A 19,977-nucleotide genomic window follows, 5' to 3' on the forward strand; every position below is an offset into this window, starting at 1 on the left:
TGGGGGCACAGCTGTGTGATCAAAGCTGGTCCCGTTTTTTACAACACATGTAAAAAGGAGGCAGGGCTTCAGTTGGGTGGCTGGTGGCCACCATCTTGATTTTATTTATTCCTTCCCTGACTTTTTTCTTTAAGTGTGGAATGACTGATTATTTTTCATCACCGCTCCTCCTCACCACACCTTGAGTTGTTCGGTTCTCTTCATTTTAAATCACCAGTTTAAAGCTGCACTTTAATTTTATTTTATATCTTAAACAGCAACTATACAGTAATTATCTTATTCATGTTTATTAGTGCAATGTGTTCAGATATTCATAGAGAGATTCCCCCCGCCTAAAAAAAATAATAAAAACAAAACTTTTTTTGCTGAAAGTTCATGAACAGAGAGTAATGTTGGCCCTCAAGGTTACTAGATCTGAACAGAATAAATCAGTGAAGGGTCAAATATGTATGGAAATATAAAGGCAATCCCATTTTTGTTTTAGCAATGGATTAAAAAGGCGTGATTTCATCCCAAAATACAGTATAATTTAAACATCTGCTCTTAAAGTGATATTTCGTTACAGTAAAGTCCTATATGTATTTCCTTAGCAATATGAGGGCCAGGGGTTTGCTCAGAATGGCCATCAAGATCACCAAGCTTTTACTAGCTACTCCTGGACTAGACTGCTATGATGACGACGATCGTCGCATAACAATGCACGTATAAGTCCTCCCTCCAACTTGGAAGCATTGTCAGGAAATAATCCAATCAAAGTTAAGCACTTTGTGTTTCAGTGTTGTAAAAAAAATGCAAGCCAGTACTCAGGTTCTGTCTGTCTCACTGACCTCAATGCATTTTCAAAGTGCTTGGCTCGGGCTGCTGATGTCCTACTTTATTTCTTGAGCGAATAATTGCAGTCCTCAAAGAGTTAATGGGAAAGCACTACTTTGCCTAGGACTGATGATGATAGGGCTACTGGCAAGTTAATTCCCAAAGGCTAATGGACGAAAGAGTGAGACTGGCGGAGAGACGGCTACTAGAGAGACATACACAGTGCCACATTCAATGGGACATGCTTTGCAGAGACATTAGAGTGCACCCTTATCAAAGCAATCTTTTAACCTCATAGAAAGGATTGTGCCACTTAAAGGAGCGCAGAAAGTATTTTCCCCCCCCCCTTTTTTTCTTTTCGTAGAGTCAAAATGCTCTAGATTAATACCAACATGGATAGTCACAGCCTTTTACAATAGGGTTTTTTTCCCCTTTGTACATATGCAACATTAGAAAACAACAAATGGCATTATCCTGACATATGTCATGCAGAAATTAAAAATATTATTATTAATAACAATAATCTTAACAACAACAAAAAAAAATACAACCAGTACAGCACTGTAGATGTTAACATAGGACTTTACCTAGTGTTTTTCTTCCAAAGAGAAAGAAGACAGAACAGTGACATACATTACATGGTTTTACACGCCATAGGCTACAGAAGATCTTTTAGAGGCAGTATCATTTTTATAGGCCTAAAAAGCTGTGGTAGGCTGGTTATAAAATCCTTTTTTCCCCGAAAAATTAATAGAAGACATTTTTGTTGCAAAAATAATCAAGGAAAGGCTGTGATGCTGATATGTGTAGAAAAGTATCTGATGCCAATACAGATTTAAATATGAATAAATAAAAGGAAAACAATACCACATTACATGATACAGGTAGTCCTTGACTTATGACCTTTTGTTTAACAACGGTTCAAAGTTAAGTGGCCTGGAAAAAGTAACTTGCATTGACTTTTGCATTACCCTTGGGCCATGTGACCACCATCTGAATACCTGGCAACTAACTCACATTTATGATCAGTGGCCACATCAGGGGTGGGTTTCTACAGGTTCACAACTGTTCACTAGAACCGGTTGTTAACATTCTAAGCAGTTCAGAGAACTGGTTGTTAGAAGAAATTACTGGCCTAATCCTGTAAGGAAGGCAGGAAGGAAACATTCTGGTGTTGCTTACAGAAACTGCCTCTCCGTTAACCCTTATTACATTCTTGTCAGAATTAGACTTCCTGTCTCTGGAACTTCTCTGGAGTTTTTTTTACCTCCTTTGCTGGTACTTTGCTTGTGTGGAGTGACCATTCAAAGTTACAATGGCACTGAAAAAGTGACTTATGACAGTTTTTCACACTTACAACTGTTGCAGCATCCCCACAGTCATGAGAGGCTAGGCGAGGAGATGCGTGCCTCAATGTGAGTGATGTTGAGTTGGCCACGCCCAGCCAGTCACATGGCCACCAAGCCATGACCACCAGCTAAGCCACACCCACAGAACCAGTTGTTAAAAAAGTTGAATCCCACCCCTGGGCCACATCCTATTGTTATGTGATTTTGGGCCAAAAAAGAGAGGCCCATTTGAGAAGCTAGATTGTTTAGTAACCATGTGATTTACTTAACAATTGCAGTGATTCACAATGACCACCATAAAAATTGTTGTAAAATTGGCTCCGGCTCTACTTATGATTGCAACAATGCATGACAGAAATAATCCCAATGTCAATTGTGGTCATAACTCAAGGACTACCTGTAGTAACAAACACCTCACAGTCTGTTTCCTAGGTTTTTGTTTTCATTCTCCATTGAATGTCACTCTGTCATTTTTAAAAAAATAATTTCGAGACTGCCCTGCTTTTTAAAAGCCTTTTCTTATTAAGAAAAAAAAAGGTTGAAAACCTGTAGTTATCTCATGTGCCACACCAACACGTAGAATCTTATTAGGTTTAGAAGGAAAATGAAGACCAACAGTACAAACCTACCTAGGTCTACTCAGAAGTAAGTCCAGCAGATTTAATTGGGCTTACTCCCAAATTGCTGTATATAGGTTTGCAGTCTATGATGCTTTGAGCTGCAAGTCGAGAAATGTGGCTTACTAACTACACAGTAGTTTCATTCTTCCACGGCCCTGTTTTGATATTTCCTGTAATATCTGAACTGTAGATCATGGCTTCATGCAAGTTTCCCTTTAGGATTCCATTGTGGCTGGTTGTGCTAAATGGCAAGGATTGTGTCCGTGGATGCATTTCGAAATGAGAGCCTGTCTCAGGTTCTGGGACTTTAGCACAACTGTAGATCACAGTACTTGCATCACTACTTTCAGGCTGAGTGATGGTTGGATAGGGACTGTTTTTTGCACAACACGGCCGCCTATGGCCTGAGTGACTGTCATGTGTACTATGCGGACTGTCTGTATGTGAGCTGTGTATGCTGCCATCAATACTTGAAGGAATGTGGTAAGCATACTCCCTTTCTCCAGTAGACCGATGTCGGCTAAAATACCGTGGTTTAGTTCTACTTTTCAAACATCTGTGGATGTGCATGTTGGGTCTGAAAGTCCCTTCATTGTGGACATGAATATGAGCTTCATCTTCCAGGAGCTGGTCACAATGCATTTTTGCACAACACGGAGTGACCGGCGAAAGGCAGTTGACATGGTTTTGAACAGCCTGTAGATTAGTGAGTTTGCAGTGACTAACGGCCGGGTGATTAAACATGGCAGATTTACTTGGGCATGGTGATTCTTGAAGGCATGAGGCATGAGCTTGGCTTTCACCGTTGACATTAACTTTTGGACGGACATTAACCTGCACTGAGTAGGTGTTCCTGCGAGAAGGGCAACAGGACCACCAGCAATGCCACACATCATCTCGCTTTGCACAATGATGGATGAGGATGAAGAGCCCTAAGGTTACACAAAATGCTCCGTATAGGCAACTAAATATCATATCCAAGAAATGTCCTTGAGAAACAGCTAGGGCGCCAAAAGTCCAGGTGGCAGTAAAGAGAAACAAAGTGAACGCAGCAGCTCGAAGCTGAGCCTTGAAGGAGTGCTCGTTTTCTAACAAGGATGAAGACATCATTGAACAGGTTGCCTGGGAAACTGATCCAATGTCTGTCATGTGACTATGGCCAAGTTCAGGACTTGCCAACCTCTGCTGATCTTCAATCCTTTCTTTTAATTCATACTTGCGTTCTGGGTGACGCCTCAATTGCACATAGGTGCAGAGGAAGTAAATGCATGTTACCAGAACAATAAATGCAAGCGGTCCATAAAATGCACCAAGACTTGGCTCCCATGACATCCAACAACTGCATACAAGGATAGGGTGGAATAGAGTTTTTTTTTTAAAAAAAGAAAAGAAATCCAATTAATAATATTGAAGACAGACTAAATAAATACATTTGCAATAAACAAACTAAATAAATACATTTACAATAAACGGTAAATTGTTTAGAAAAAATATGTCCTCTACAAAAATGGGACTTACATATGCTTAGTAAAGGTAATTTTACAGGTAGACCTCGAGTTACAATCATTCATTTAGCAACATCATTGAAAAAAGTGACTTATAACCAATCCTTGTACTTTACAATTGTTGTAGCATCTTCACGGTCACATGATCAAAATTTAGGCACTTGGAACTAGCCTGTATTTACAACAATTGCAATGTCCTGGATTTCACATGATCGCCATTTGTGACCTTCCAAATGGGTTTCTGACAAGCAAAATCAATGCACGAGGTCCCCAAAGTCTAAAAGGTGCTTTTTCAAAAGGCAATTGGACTTTGTTTTTTCTTTGAGAAAGATGCTTTGCTTCTCATTCAATAATTTTCCTCAGTTTTGACTGAATGTCGGGGGCAGGGGTGAAAATGGAAGGATTTATATTCCTTTACAGTCACCTGGTCATTAGCACTCTCTCTGGAAGCCCTTTATCTGTGCTGACAGGGTCACCTGAATCACCTATCTCCTGTTTACAACACAGTCCTTTCAGCAGGTTCAAGAATATTCTACCCCTATTTGCAGGTGAGATGATTCCGGTGACCCTAATGGCATAGATAAATCCCCAAGTGGCCTCAACAGCTTCCAGAGAGAATGCTAAAGACCAGATGACTGCAAAGGAATATAAAGCTTTCCGTATTCCCCGTACCCCCACCATTCAGTCAGAACTGAAGAAGCTTCTTGGATGAGAAGCAAAATGTCTGCCTCAAGGAAAAACAAAGTCCAGTTGCCTTTTTAAAACGAACCTTTGAGACAATGGATGACTGAACCTTCACAGTCAATGGGGGAAGAAGGATTTGCTTAATGATTGCAGGATTCACTTAACAGCAAATGGCAAAAAGGTTATAAGTTCAGGCATGATTCACTTAACAACCACCTTGCTTGGCAATGGAAATTTGGGACCCAGTTCTAACTTCAAGTTGATGACCACTTGTAATACTCATCTAGTTTTTACCAGTAGCACAGCATTTAAAACTGACATTTTAAGTAACATTTTTGATAGGATCTCGGCCTGTTGCAGAGATCCCCCCAGTGAGCTCAGTGTCTGAGGTAAATGTAAAACTCCCTTTAATCTCCACATCACACTGGCTCTCGTATCATACAAGAAAATAAGTTTTCATTACAGCTCTCTAGATACCAAATCCAATACTCTGGTTTTGAAACACAGCTAATAAAATTACCTCACGGTCTATTGTCAAATAAGAACGCATCCACAGAGAACAAATTGCGGATGTTTAGAGATTTGCTCACTCATAGGTATGTGATACAAACCCCAATGATAAAACAATGATGGAATGTGCATTGCAACATCACAACCCTAACTCTGCCCTTTCACATTTGTGGACATTGGACACAGGTATGGTAGGCATGGCAGGTTTATTCTGCAACACATACTTTGTCACTTGCATCCTCTGTCTCTCCCCTCTCTACAATCCCCATTTAAATTCTCTTCTTGATTCCAATCAACAAAAAGACGGGAAATGGTGTTTACTCAGAGCCACTAGCGTAGGGGTTGTTGTTTTTTGGCAGTGTGATTGCTGAAACCTCCCCTTTTGTGTAGAAAAGTGGAGGAAGCAGACTCTTCTCAGCTAATGTAAAGGAGGGGAGGAGTTAACATACAGGAGCCTGGAAGAACAAAAGTCTGTATCCACCAACCCTGTGCCCAAAGCTGGACAAAGTAATATATGAACTTAAACAATCCTTTAAAAGTCGTCCTCAATCTATAACTGTAATCGAATCCAAAATTAAGGTCATAAGGTTGTTGCAGTTGTAAGTTGAAGCCCCATGTGACCAAACTTGAATATTTGACATTTTTTGTGGTAGTCGTTTAGCAAATGCAGCGGTCCTTAAGTGAATGCTGCAGTTGTTAAGCAAATCCATTTTTCACGGTGGGTGTTTTTTTGCTAGAAACCAGAAGTGAACAGTGGAACTGGTGAAAAAGTTGTGAATCGCAGTCAAGGGACTGTGGAATGCTTGAAAACAGCTGTAAAACCGAATTGGTTGCTAAGTGCCCAAAGTGTGATCCCATGACCTTGGATGGGTGTGGTCACTGTATCTTTGGAAACGAGTTGTAAGTAGCTTCGGGGAGGTCCTTCATAACTTTGAATATATGTTAAGTGACTCGTTGTAAACTGAGTACTACCCATAAACATTTCCACTGGGGAAGGATAGTAAGTGAGTGGCGGTGCTGGAATGGGGCTTTTTCAGTGATAGCCCCCTGATTTTAAGATGCCTTCCCTAGTTAGGGTACCATGATACAATCTTTACTGTTATTACAGTGCTGTGCAACTATATTCTTCTTCTAAGCACCAAGTCTAATAATTCATACACTGCATAATTATGAAAATAATTCATACTTACAGGGAGTCCTCAACTTACGACCGCAATTGAGCCCAAAATTTATGCTGCTAGGTGAGAAACTTGTTAAGTGAGTTTTGCCCCATTTTATGACTTTTCTTGACACAGTTGTTGAATGAATCGCCACAGTTGTTAAACTAATAACACGTGAATCTACCCTGTTTCTCCAACAGTACAGCCTCCCCCAATAGGAAGTCCCAGCATGTTTTATAGGCATGAAATGAAATTAAGCCCCTCCCCCCAAATTAAGGCCTATATTAAAACATGCGAAATGGGGGGGAAATGGCTGGGGGGGCTTGCTGTTAGGAAGTACTTTTGTTGCACACCTGGATATGGTGCTGCCTGCATTGACCCTGATACAAAGTGCTCCACCAACGCCGAGGTCAACATCCAAGCCGCCGTCACCGCCCGCCCGCCCTAAGATGCAAGGGGAGTGGAATTAAGTCACCCCCGAAAAGACGGGCTAGCCGTTTTTTCGGGGCTCCAAATAAAATAAGACCCGGCCTTATTATATGAGAAACATGGTAGTTTCCCCATTTGCTTGTCAGAAACTTGCAGAAGGGGATCCCATGAGCCTGGGACACTGCAACCATCATAAATGTGAGTCAGTGGCCAAGCATCTGGATTTTGGTCCCTTACAGAGGCTCTGCTTTCTAGGTGCTTGGATGAACAAGGGGATAAACTCTGAGCTGATTTAGTAGATGCTCACATGTACCTTTCAGGTTGTGCGGTGCGGCCTTATTTGAATTTCTGTGCTCTCAAGCACTTCTCACTAACACATAAAATATTAACAGCTTCCTTTGATTTCTCAGAAGAGTTCTCTTGTTTTGTAAGAAGAAAACAACAGACACACAAGACAATCCCTAGCTATCCTGAAAGCCTTTCAAGAACTTCACAGTACATAGCAAGTAAGGTGAAGTGAGAGCCAATGGAATTGTTAGGTCAGTGGTATCTTCAAAAGGGTTTTCATCACAGGCCACTTCAAAACTTAGCTCCATAAAAGCACACAGAAGTTGGAAGGTCTACATTTGTATGTTGTGAAAAATGAATAAGGCATACAAGACACAGTGCTGTGACTTAGTCTACCTTTTTCTCTCTCTCTCCCTGAGCAATTTTACCCCTCCCTCCATCTGCTTCCTGGTTTTCTACCTGTATTGTGATATCTGGTATTGATTGCCTGTGATTAAAGTGATTAAACTAAAGTAGCACAACATCTGTAAAAGTGCTGGCAGGAAAGTCTCCCACAAATTTATGAACATAAATAATCAGTTCTTTTAACACCCTGTTGATTATAAGTGATTGTCTAATCACATGTGATGGAATAAATAGGTTTTAATAGGGTAGGACTTCCAGAAGAGTTTTGCTCTCTTTAATCTGCTGGAGTTCTTCCGTTTTTCTCACATGAAATTTCCTAAAAGTATTTCCATGAAGGAAAAACACAGTTTGCTTTACTTCCTCAGCTTTTCTAGAAATATGGGAATACTTGCTTTCCTTAAATGATACCAAAATATTGTAATACACAATTTATTAATGCCTCTGTGGTACTTCTTAGTACTCAGTTCAGTACTCTTTTAGAAGAAATGGATGGATTTCTACACAGGTGTTGTCTCCTCGTGCATTCATAAGTTTACTTTATAAACATTAAAAACCATAATTAACTTGCAGCATAGGCTGTGTGCAGATTATAATACATAATGTTAAAAAATGACAAAACCCACATGTTGATAGGGAGTAACTAATCTGACAGGGATCCTGGATTAGGCTCTATGGTTCCAGACTGAAAGTTATTTAATCATGGCTTATTCTTAGAGGAAATAACAGTGGTGTCGTACATGGAAAATATAGGGATATACTTACAACTGAGCTCCGGCGTAATGTTTTACCCCATAATTATTTATGTTGATTGCTGCAGTAATTCCACAGATAATAAAAGGAACTCCTCCACTAATCAGATAGAACCTGTTTCAAAGACAATTATTTGACAGGTGAATCTGCTTGGCATCAGGTAAAGATTTTTAAAGTTTGAAACAAGAGTCTTTGAAAGCAGAATGTAACTCAATCCATCAGTTTCAATCACCCATTAAAACTGAAAATTAAAAAAAATTGAATATACAGTGTGATGATCTAGAAAGTAAAAGGTTTACATTTAGAAACATATAGTTTAGAATTTTAGTGTAAAATGCATTTGAAACTGGGGACACTTCAACAAAAACATATTTTCATCTAACCATGGATGCAAGCTTTCATTAAGAAAAAAACCCCATCAAAATCCCTACATTCCAGCCTTAAAAATGAAAGCTGTTTTCAAAAAAAAGGGATTACTGTTGATAGTGAAGATTTTGGTTTAAAAAGAGAAGATAAAATAATTTTATTCTGAAAAATTAGCCAAACCAAAATTTCAAGCAGAATGACCATATGTATCATATGTTATTTTCTGACTTTAATATATTAAAAAGTATAACCTTGCAAAAGGCCTATTAAACTAAGCCATTTTCTTTGTAAACTTGGCAGTATCATCTCTATTCCCAATCTAGAACCTGAGCTAAAGGCACAAAAATACACTGCTCAAAAAAATAAAGGGAACACAAAAATAAGACATCCTAGATCTGAATGAATGAAATATTCTTATTAAATACTTTGTTCATTACATAGTTGAATGCGCTGACAACAAAATCACACAAAAATTATCAATGGAAATCAAATTTAGCAACCCATGGAGGTCTGGATTTGGAGTTACACTCAAAATTAAAGTGGAAAAAAACACTACAGGCTGATCCAACATTGATGTAATGTCTTTAAAACAAGTCAAAATGAGGCTCAGTAGTGTGTGGCCTCCACGTGCCTGTATGACCTCCCTACAACGCCTGGGCATGCTCCTGATGAGGAGGTGGATGGTCTCCTGAGGGATCTCCTCCCACACCTGGACTAAAGCATCCCCCAACTCCTGGACAGTCTATGGTGCAACGTGGCGTTGGTGAATGGAGCGAGACATGATGTCCCAGATGTGCTCAATTGGATTCAGGTCTGGGGAATGGGCGGGCCAGTCCATAGCATCAATGCCTTCGTCTTGCAGGAACTGCTGACACACTCCAGCCACATGAGGTCTAGCATTGTCTTGCATTAGGAGGAACCCAGGGCCAACCGTACCAGCATATGGTCTCACAAGGATCTCATCTCGGTACCTAATGGCAGTCAGGCTACCTCTGGCGAGCACATGGAGGGCTGTGAGGCCCCCTAAAGAAATGCCACCCCACACCATTACTGACCCATTGACAAACCAGTCATGCTGTAGGATGTTGCTGGCAGCAGAACGTTCTCCACGGCGTCTCCAGACCCTGTCACGTCTGTCACATGTGCTCAGTGTGAACCTGCTTTCATCTGTGAAGAGCACAGGGTGCCAGTGGCGAATTTGCCGATGTTGGTGTTCTCTGGCAAATGCCAAATGACCTGCACGGTGTTGGGCTGTAAGTACAACCCCCCACCTGTGGACGTCGGGCCTTCATACCACCCTCATGGAGTTTGTTTCTGACCGTTTGACCAGCCACATGCACATTTGTGGCCCGCTGGAGGTCATTTTGCAGGGCTCTGGCAGTGGTCCTCCTGTCCCTCCTTGCACAAAGGTGGAAGTAGCAGTCCTGATGCTGGGTTGTTGCCCTCCTACGGCCTCCTCCACGTCTCCTGATGTGCTGGCCTGTTTCCTGGTAGCGCCTACATGCTCTGGACACTATGCTGACAGACACAGCAAACCTTCTTGCCACAGCTTGCATTGATGTGCCATCCTGGATGAGCTGCACTACCTGAGCCACTTGTGTGGGTTGTAGACTCCGTCTCATGCTACCACTAGAGTGAAAGCACCGCCAGCATTCAAAAGTGACCAAATCATCAGCCAGAAAGCATAGGAACTGAGAAGTGGTCTGTGGTCATCACCTGCAGAACCACTCCTTTATTGGGGATGTCTTGCTAACTGCCTATGCTTTCCACCTTTTGTTTATTCCATTTGCACAACAGCATGTGAAATTGATTGTCAATCAGTGTTGCTACCTAAGTGAACAGTTTGATTTCACAGAAGTGTGACTGACTTGGATTTACATTGTGTTGTTTAAGTGTTCCCTTTATTTCTTTGAGCAGTGTATATTACACACAGGATTTGGGCAAACAATTGTTTTGTTTCATGTTGAAAGAAACCAGATGTTCTATCTTACTTGATTATGTAATTAATGTGCTAGAACCCAGGATGACAAACCTGAACCCATGATCTTCTAATCTTCAACTTTCCTTTGTAAATATTACTGCACAGTAAAACTTTTGATAGCAGAGATGGGAGCCGATGCTCTAAACAATATTGTTCTGTCCTCAAGAAGAGATATAGAGAACAAGAAGAAGACATATCGCCAAGCTAGAAAATCTCTTTTATAAGAGATTTTATTAGAAATTTGGTGCTTTTAAATTTGGTTCTAACACAGCAGGAGGCTAGCACCAAATTTAAAACAGAAATGGCTGTGAAAGCCTGACACACAGACGAACCCAATACACAAGCCTGATGATGGCAGATGAGATTCTGCTGAAACGTCACTACAACTTTAAAAGCACAACTATAATGATGTGGGAAAATACCTGAACAAAGCTGAATAACACACACACACACACACACACACACACACACAGAGAGAGAGAGAGTATAATACATAATTCTGACATTCTGCATACAGGTTTTAGGAAAAGAACCTTCTCTGCCATTGCACCCACTCTACGGGGCAGCTTGCTCCCAGAAGCAAGGGAGGCTCCTCCCTCACTATTTTAGCCTTCTGAAACAGCATGAAGACCTGGCTCTGGCAACCAGCCTGGGGTTCTAAGCGTACCATGCAACCCTGGGAATGGTTGGTGGTCTGAAGGCACTTCCTCTGCCTTTTAACTCTGCAATTGTTCTTTTTAAACTCTGTTTTTAGTCTGGGTTTTAACTTTGTTTTTAATTATAGCTTTCCTACGATTTTACTTTTTTTATCTGTAAACTGCCCAGAGTCTCACTAGTGTGTGGGGCATAGAAATTTGATAAAATAAATACATTTGCTAAGTGTGCTGCCTCTAGGCACAGCCTTAGCTACTGCTGATACTGGCTGCCTAAACCACTTTAGCAACTGGCCCTAGGCTTAGTTGGTATTCACTGTGACGCTGAGGAGGCTACATCTCTCCAGCTTTTCTTAAAATGTCCTTATGTGCTTTGTGAAAGGAAAATTAGAGCACTATCTCTAAGCTACCCAGGATGAGAAGCCCAGAAGGGTAACCCCTGCTTGGGAGCAGGTGCCATACGAAATATATAGCAGGGAAGGGAGGCTGGGCAAAAAGGGATGTAGAAAATGCACTATGTGTGCCTATAATAAGAAAAGCTGGCTTACATGATGTATTTACTCATTATGCTGACATAAACTAAATATTATTTATGTTGTATAAAAGGTTTTAATAATTAAGCAGACTTACCATTTCTTTTGCTACTTACATGTACAATAATTAATAGTGAAATACGGGATGTTGACACTAGTTACTTCTTGGAACCAAACCCATTTTAATGTGTGCAATGTGTATTAGTAACTGTTATAATTAAACAGTGAATCATTGTCAGGCCCCATTATAAGCTGAACAAGTTTCCTAGGTGATATATATGTGTTTTTTAAATAAAACACCCATCCTAGTCACCAGTGGTGGGATTCATTTTTTTTTACTAACGGTTCGGTGGGTGTGGCTTGGTGGGCGTGGCAGGGGAAGGATACTGTAAAATCTCCAGTCAGAGGTGGTATTTGCTGGTTCTCTGAACTACTCAAAATTTCCGCTACTGGTTCTCCAGAACTGGCCAGAACCTGCTGATTGCCACCTCTGCTACAATCAACATAGTATAGAAATGACTCTGGATAAAAGAAGCTCTAGAGAGGTGGTGCTCAATCTAACACCTCAACAACTTTTGAAGGAACAAAAAGTCCAACTTTTTTATGAATGACAACTCTATGTTACATACATTTTTGAATTAATGGAAAATACATCTCTTCCACAGCAACTCTCTCCCACCTTTCTAATTAATTTTATTAAAAGGCCATTCATGGTGCCCCCTTCCTGGCCAATGAGCTCCCCAATAATGTGCTGGATCAGAGAAGCTTTGGCGACATTAGTCATCAAAGCTTCCTGCATCTCTCATTTCACATCTCTGCAACGTAGAGAAAAAATGCAATTTGCCACTTTGCGGCAGAAAGAATTTTGAGGTAATGGGAGCAATGAGAAGAAGGAAAGTTGCTGCTAATTCAAGTCAGACATCATATTTTCCTCAAGGCTTCCCCAAGTGATTCAGCACCCATTTTCTTCTCTGCGTTATGAGATCTGTCTTCACTTAGAAGAACCAATTAAAAAAACATATAGCAGTGAGAGGGGGGAAAACCTTTCCACTCCTCTCACTGATTGCCAACAGGATAGGCCTCATCAAGTAGATGAGAAGGGGAAATGATTCATCTGGGCAAGTAGAGGGTAAACTGAAAGGCAAGAAAATCAAGGAAGGGGCTTCCAGGAGGGACCATGAAAAAAAAAACCCCTTGGTTAGCAATGCTGTAGGAACTCAGGCAGCAGCGCTTTTCCTGCTAAGCTCAAATGAGTCAGAGTGCAGAAGAACTGGAAATATCTCTGGAGATTCTCAATCATCCAGGTCATGGTTGTCCCAAAGGTCCTTTTTCAAAAGCCAACTGGATGATTTTGATTTTCCTTGAAGACATTTCGCTTCTCATCCAAGAAGCGTCTTCAGTTCTGACAAGTCAGAAGCTTCTTGGATGAGAAGCCAAATATCCTACTTGCTCAGATGAGTCATTTTCTCTTCTCATCTACTTGATGAGATCTATCCTTTTGGCTATAAATGAGAGGAGAGGAAAGGTTTTCCCCTCAACTTCTCCCTCCACTGCTATTCCCCACCCCCCGCCCCATTTCTTCTAAGTAAACACAAATCTCACAATGCTGAGAAGAAAATGGTCAGAACTGAAGGAGCTTCTCAGATGAGAAGCAAAACATCTTCAAGGAAAAACAAAACCCCGTTGCCTTTTGGAAAAGCACGTTTGGGACAGAAGAACTGAAGGCCACCAGATTGACAAGGTCATGCTTATACTTTGATATGGGGAATGTTGGACAGTTAATTTGTAATGCTTATTATAAAAAACCCGTGTCCCACAAAGACGGTTTCTGAATCTCACCAGGTTATGTGCACTGTCATCTGAAAGACAGGTTCTTTGCCTGAGATTACATCACTAGTTCTACTTCTGCTGAATTATTACACAGTGAATGTATCTCATGTTTTCTGAGAATAGCGGTACCATTGGATAACCTTCCATTTTACAATTCTCCAGAAACAATTAGGACCCCATGGTTCCATTTCAAATATTACATTGGAATTGCAATTCATTATTTGCACATAGTTTGGTGAGCTAAAAAGAAAAGTGTGAAGTATTTGAGTTCAGATCAGACAATGGCGGACCTTGAACGGATACAATTAACTTTTACTAGAATCACAAGGTCTGACAGCTGTAGCTTGAGGGGTAGAACTAAATATAAAGTGGTAGCTCAGAAGTAATTATTTGGAATGCCAAACAATATAATGAGATTTTCATATAAAAGACAGGAAAAATATAAACAACTAGTTTTATAGCACTGAAACCCATTGCAATACATTTTGACGTTAAAAACAAAATCCAAGAATCTGAACTAGAAAATTAGGGTAACTTTTATGGGGAAATTTAAAATAAGATTTTGAAGCATGTAAAGATGTCAGACAACAGTTGACAAGGATGATTATGTGCCCAATAGAAAACTATTGATACCTAATATTACCTGACCTTCCGAATACTTCAGAAAAAACAAAAAGAGTCATACTAGAAGCTATGATCTCTAAGTGGAGGCAAGGACAGGGAGGTGACTATCCGGAAGCCAAATTCATTGAAGGTTCATTTTTTCATTTGAAATGCAGTCTAATGGGATGTTGTCTCCATAACACAACTGTTGTGAATGAAGACCCTGTGGGAAGATGATGCATACTTCTCTCATCCATGAGGCTATGTCCTGTTCTCTGAAACAATTTATTTCTTCACAATGGGCTTTTCCAGCTCTCTAGGAAGACCAGTAAGATTGCTGCTGTAAACTTAATATTATTTTCTATGTACTGATTTGTTGTTATGACTGGAGAACAAAAAACAGCAGGCAGCCTCTCCCACTGCAAACATAATGGTGGAAATTGCAGTGATCTGCACTGTTTGTTTCTCTGTTTGATGTTTGTTTTTGAATAGAGCATAGACAGGTTCTTAGTCTATCTATTTGTTGATTGCTAATTTATCAGAGGGCCAGGCTTCTAGGAGTCCTGTGCATCCTCCCTTGCCCACTGTCGTGGAAAAATAGTGATTCATTATAGTCTAAGCTGGCTGAGGAATTCTGGGAATTGAAGTCCAGAGGTCTTAAAGTTGTCAAGATTGGACATTCCTGGCCTAAACTAACACAACTGAGATCTGAAACATTTCTTGATCACTAGGCTTCCAGTTACACAGACCTCTTAATATTGTGGCAAAATGCAAGTCTAGACCTTGAAATTCAAATCCAACATCTTGTTCTCTGCCTTCTGAATCATTCCCTACAGTCAGTTTAAATTGAATTGCAGCATCAAAGAGAGCTGTGACTCTCATCAATTTTTTTAGTTCTATGCAATTTTCTACTGATACAGATAAACAAAAAAATATCTCAAATTCTTAACTGAGAAATCTACTTTAAAAAATTTAACCTTTGACAGTTCACCCACTTTATCACACAATGATTAACAACATAAACAGAAGATGGCACTGCATTGTTTTAACAAGAACCAGATAATGACCTGTCAATCATATAGAAAACAACAGCATCCAAAAACACAGCCCATCTAATCATAGTTAGGAGAGGTTGTCAGGACAGGCAATGATAAATTTTACAACAAACAAGAAACCCCCCATTTCTCCAAGATCAAAGCACTGAAGAGACTATCTCAGCATTTGCATTATCTGCAAATGAAAAACCAAGATCAGAAAACTTGTACAACGTTTTGCTCCAAGTTATGTGTATTTTCTACCATCACAATTTTAAATCTATCATTTCATATATCTAGATCTAGATTATGAGTAGCTCTGCTGAGACTAAGCAATACTAAAAAAGAGTGAAAAGCTGCATATATCATCAAAAGTTTGCTGAGCCAGTGATTCACCTCAAAAAAACTGTCTTGGCTAATATATTAGACAACATATTTGCATTCAGGTTGTTTTGTAGAAGGATATCTGAAGAACGTGCACCAAGGACTGGGCTCACAATAGAGTTCTAAGTAAAGTTTGACTGGATAGCTTCTAGATGTGACATTCAGAGTAAGCGGAGTATCAAAGAAACAAAACTTCAAATGTTTGCAATAAATAGCATAGTTGCAGTAACTTAAATATTTCCATTTCAAGTGATAACTTATTAGTATTTCACATCTGTAGCCTTTAGAAACTAGACTGTAACCCCACAGTTTGATTTGTCTAGGAAGCACAAGACTAGAAGAGAAAACCTAAGCATTTGAATATCCACCTGTCATTAATTTCCCACTTAGATGGGCAGTGACTCTTAGTGGAAAGGGACCTTCATCTTGAAATGGCAGTCTTTGGTTAATGCCCAGAGGGAACCACAATGGCCAAACTCTATCAAGGAAAGAACCATTGGGTCAGAGTGGAGAAGTGTGGAAATTTAACTGTGGTTTTTAGAATCGTAAGGCCTGAAGGGGATATTGGACGTCTTCCACTCCAACCCCCCAAGGCATAAATCCGTAGCATGAGTCTATTCTTTTCATGCTACTCCAGTCATTCTGAGGTGGAGCCACTGCAAGTGGAAGACCCTCATTTTCATAAGTAGACTGTGCCGAACACTGTTCTCATTGCTTTGCAAACTGTTAAATACAACCAGGCATTTTAAATACTTGAATGTTTGAATCCGCCAACTTGATTGTATTTGCATAACTGCTTTAGCTTAATCCGTACTGAGCATGTTGTAATTTTAATTCTTATCAAAGAGGGAGAGAAAGAAAAAGAAATGGAGCATATAATTGCCTTTAAAGGGACTTGAATTGTTCTCTGTCTCCTTCGTTACTTCAAATGTGAATTTTGCTTAGCTTTCCTAGATCAGACTTGGAACTTTGCATACAAAACACACACTCCACCACACAGTTATGTAATATTCACATGAGAAGCCTTTTCCTTTTAATTTTCAGTATCCCTTTGGATACAAGACTCTCTTTGACTTTGCCCATTCTAAATCCTGAAATTGGAACCCCACCGTTGGAGGCTTTCTGAACATGTTTATTCTTCTTTATTTGATTTTTCTCAGCTGTCTCGCTTTGGATGCATATTTCAGTGAAAGATGCATTTTTGAAAAGAAAAAAACTAACCAACCCTAGAAGCTACCAGATACCTTAGAGCTACCAGAACATTATTTCTAAAAAAAAGAGAAGCAATCATTTTACACCACCAGATGCTTTTATTCACATGTGACATTTTAGATGGATTGCCTCTGGGTTACTTGGACTCAATGATAATCCTTAGATCCATCAACGATAGACATGTATTTTCGCAAAGCGGCAGATACCATTTCATCGTTTTAAATGGAGATAGCAAGACATTTACCACTCTGTCCCAGAGGTGGCTTTGGGAGCGCCTAAGGGTTTTATTTGCCTTCTAGCAGATGGAGGCAAGAAGAAATTTAGGCTAAATGTCACATTCAAATATAAACTTTCAAAAACACAGAACAATGTATCCACTTTGGCATTATTACAAACAACTATTTGAAAGACAAGAACATATTGTTCAGGCGGTTTATTATCAAAAATGAGAGGCCTGAAGCCAACATTGGTCACTATAAATGAGGATAAAAATGTGAGCAAATGCCAATTTCTTCTCCTACTTATTACACTTAGCCAGATTGTCCTGCTGAAGTGATCGAGAACTTGCTTCTGGTAAAATCATCATTTCTGCCAGTCCTGAGCCACCTCAGAACTTACCTCCAGAGAAGGCAGATTGAAGTCTTCAAGACTGTAAGTCTAGGAAACGCCACTGCCAACGCAGAAATGGAAACAAGGAGCTCAGGCATGGAGGTTGCTAGGCAGAAGAGAGAGGCTGGGTGCAACAGCAACAATCCCAATTGATCTGTAGAACTCAACTTAATGAACAGGGTTTTACACCCGGTGATCCGTGGTAAACGGCCCCTGAAGGCCACAAGGGATTCCCAGATTATGACTGCCCAGTGTTCTACTCCTGCCATGAACTCTTGGCTCGTTCCATACCCCAAAAAGCCAACTGGTCCTCTTTCTAAAAGGGCCATCTAATCTTCCAGGCCCAGCCAGGTTAGGTCTCTCTTCAGTGACTAAATCTCAGAGGAGGGAGGTCTTATTATAGATTGCCCTAGCAGCTGAAAACCAGGACTACTGCCTGTCTGCTGATTGGGACCAGGGATTGGGACCAAGGAGTTGGAATGTGAAACTGGTATAAGACATCGGTTCTGTCTTCCTAAAGAATGGCGCACTCCTAGTTTCCCACCACATCTCCCCATACTTGTTACCAGAGTAATACTTTCGCTAGCCCATATCCCTCCAGTGCCATATTATTCTACAATCTACCTGCCCCCACAATTCTCAAGGTTGAGCATCTCCCATAGTGTTTGATTCTATCCATCGGGGGGCGGGGGGAGAAAAGCCAGGCATCCTGAGGCAGTTCAGCTTCATGGACTTTCAGTGCTATCAGGGTACTCAGTGACCATCTCCCCAACTCACACACAAACACAAACGTATATGAACACCGTCCTACTTACAGGAGTCACCTCCCTGTTGCTCTTATCAGATGGTAAGGATTACCTTCCCATTGACTCTTACCCAAACTAATGGGGGGAATTGCAGAGTCAGAGGTCCTGAGCTGGCAGGTGGAATTGGGCTGATTGATCCTCTTATCCCTTTACAGCTAAAAGATGGACACTGTAGGCGGAAGGGTTCATAGAACACTGTCATTCTATTGTTACCCCCTTCACCCAACTGCCTAGTCAACACCAGTATCTCAAAGCTCTAGAGTTTTGGTTGTTGTCTTCTGATTAAAAGTCAAATAGAGCTATACAGTCCATGAGGATAGAGGCCCACAGCAAAAGAGGTTACAATCATATCAAACACAACCCCGTTGTGGCCAGAGCTGCAAACATGGCCAGTCCTTTGGCCAGCGCAAGACCCACAGGCACAATGAGTGAGCTACATTAGATCTACAGAAATGGCCAATATACCACCAGTGGCCAGGGTTGCAGCTGGACTGCTCTCTGGGCCACTTCTCCAGCCTCCAAATTTCTTAGTGTGGCTAATATAGGCTCACAGATGTGGCAAATGCATCAGGTTCAATGGCATGGACTGTCATCCAGCCTATCCTTTGACCTGCTCCTTTGACTGCCAAACCTCCCAGCATGGCTGGTGTCCAGCTCAAGCCTCAAACGCACCTGACCTATATGCACAGTAATGCTTCTCTGGCCCACCTTCCAGCTGTGCCTATAATTAGAAAAATGTCCCCTTTTTAATTACCCAGGGAAGCTATTATTTTATATTTTGCTAAGATTAGAAAACCTAATGTCAACACATGTCATTAAGTCTTTTTCACCTCCTTGTAATAGAAATAATGCTTTCCCATAGCTTCATATCACTGCATATTTCTGACACTATTTAAGAATCGGCTTTACAGAAGTGCTTTGGTGGGCTAAAAATGGCTTCATTTTTTTTCTACATCTTACATCTCATTAATAGTATTATTAATATATACACAACAATGTGAAATCACAGCTGCCAGATCTTTAGTTGTTGGCCTTCGTATGCATCGAGTTCTTCTCAAGAATCTAGGATGCCACAATGTATTGGTGTAATACATGAGTGCATCCAAGAAATGTGGCCGTTTGTAATTGACAGATGGAAATTTTGTTAATGTGCTCATTTTCTAAGTCCTATCCAAGGCTCTTTGGTATGGCACCAGTGGCAATAACCAAACAACTCCTATTTACAGGCCTTTGTATTTTGTAATTTTCTCTGTTCTTTCTCTTCTGTTATGCTTCCTCCAAGTACTGCGACATCCACTATCCAGAATTTTTGTCTGTCTTGTTGACAATTATTAAGTCTGGGGTGTTATGTGGTCCATGGAAGATCTGAAACTGCATGAAAAAAACACCATCTGAAATAGAATAATTGAACAGGTCTGTATATAGAGGCAAGATACTGCAATAGAATTTGGAC

The 19,977-nt window shown here is 40.5% G+C and overlaps 1 protein-coding gene across 2 annotated transcripts in view; it reads right to left on the reverse strand.

The window, feature by feature from the left end:
- Positions 1-217: 217 nt before the first annotated feature.
- ADGRA1 (adhesion G protein-coupled receptor A1) overlaps positions 218-19,977 on the reverse strand; it is a 392,880-nt gene continuing 373,120 nt past the window's right edge. For both annotated transcript variants that reach the window (XM_026710526.2, XM_087932478.1), the window contains exons 18-19: positions 8,526-8,627; positions 218-4,121 (exon numbers count right to left, since the gene is read on the reverse strand). In XM_026710526.2, coding sequence (XP_026566311.1) covers positions 2,909-4,121; positions 8,526-8,627 — 1,315 coding nt within the window. In that variant the 3' untranslated portion in view covers positions 218-2,908. The remainder of the gene's footprint in view (positions 4,122-8,525; positions 8,628-19,977) is intronic.

Source organism: Pseudonaja textilis, chromosome 4 (genome assembly GCF_049901715.1).
Source record: "Pseudonaja textilis isolate UNSWEBS1 chromosome 4, rPseTex1.2, whole genome shotgun sequence".
Taxonomy (NCBI): domain Eukaryota; kingdom Metazoa; phylum Chordata; class Lepidosauria; order Squamata; family Elapidae; genus Pseudonaja; species Pseudonaja textilis.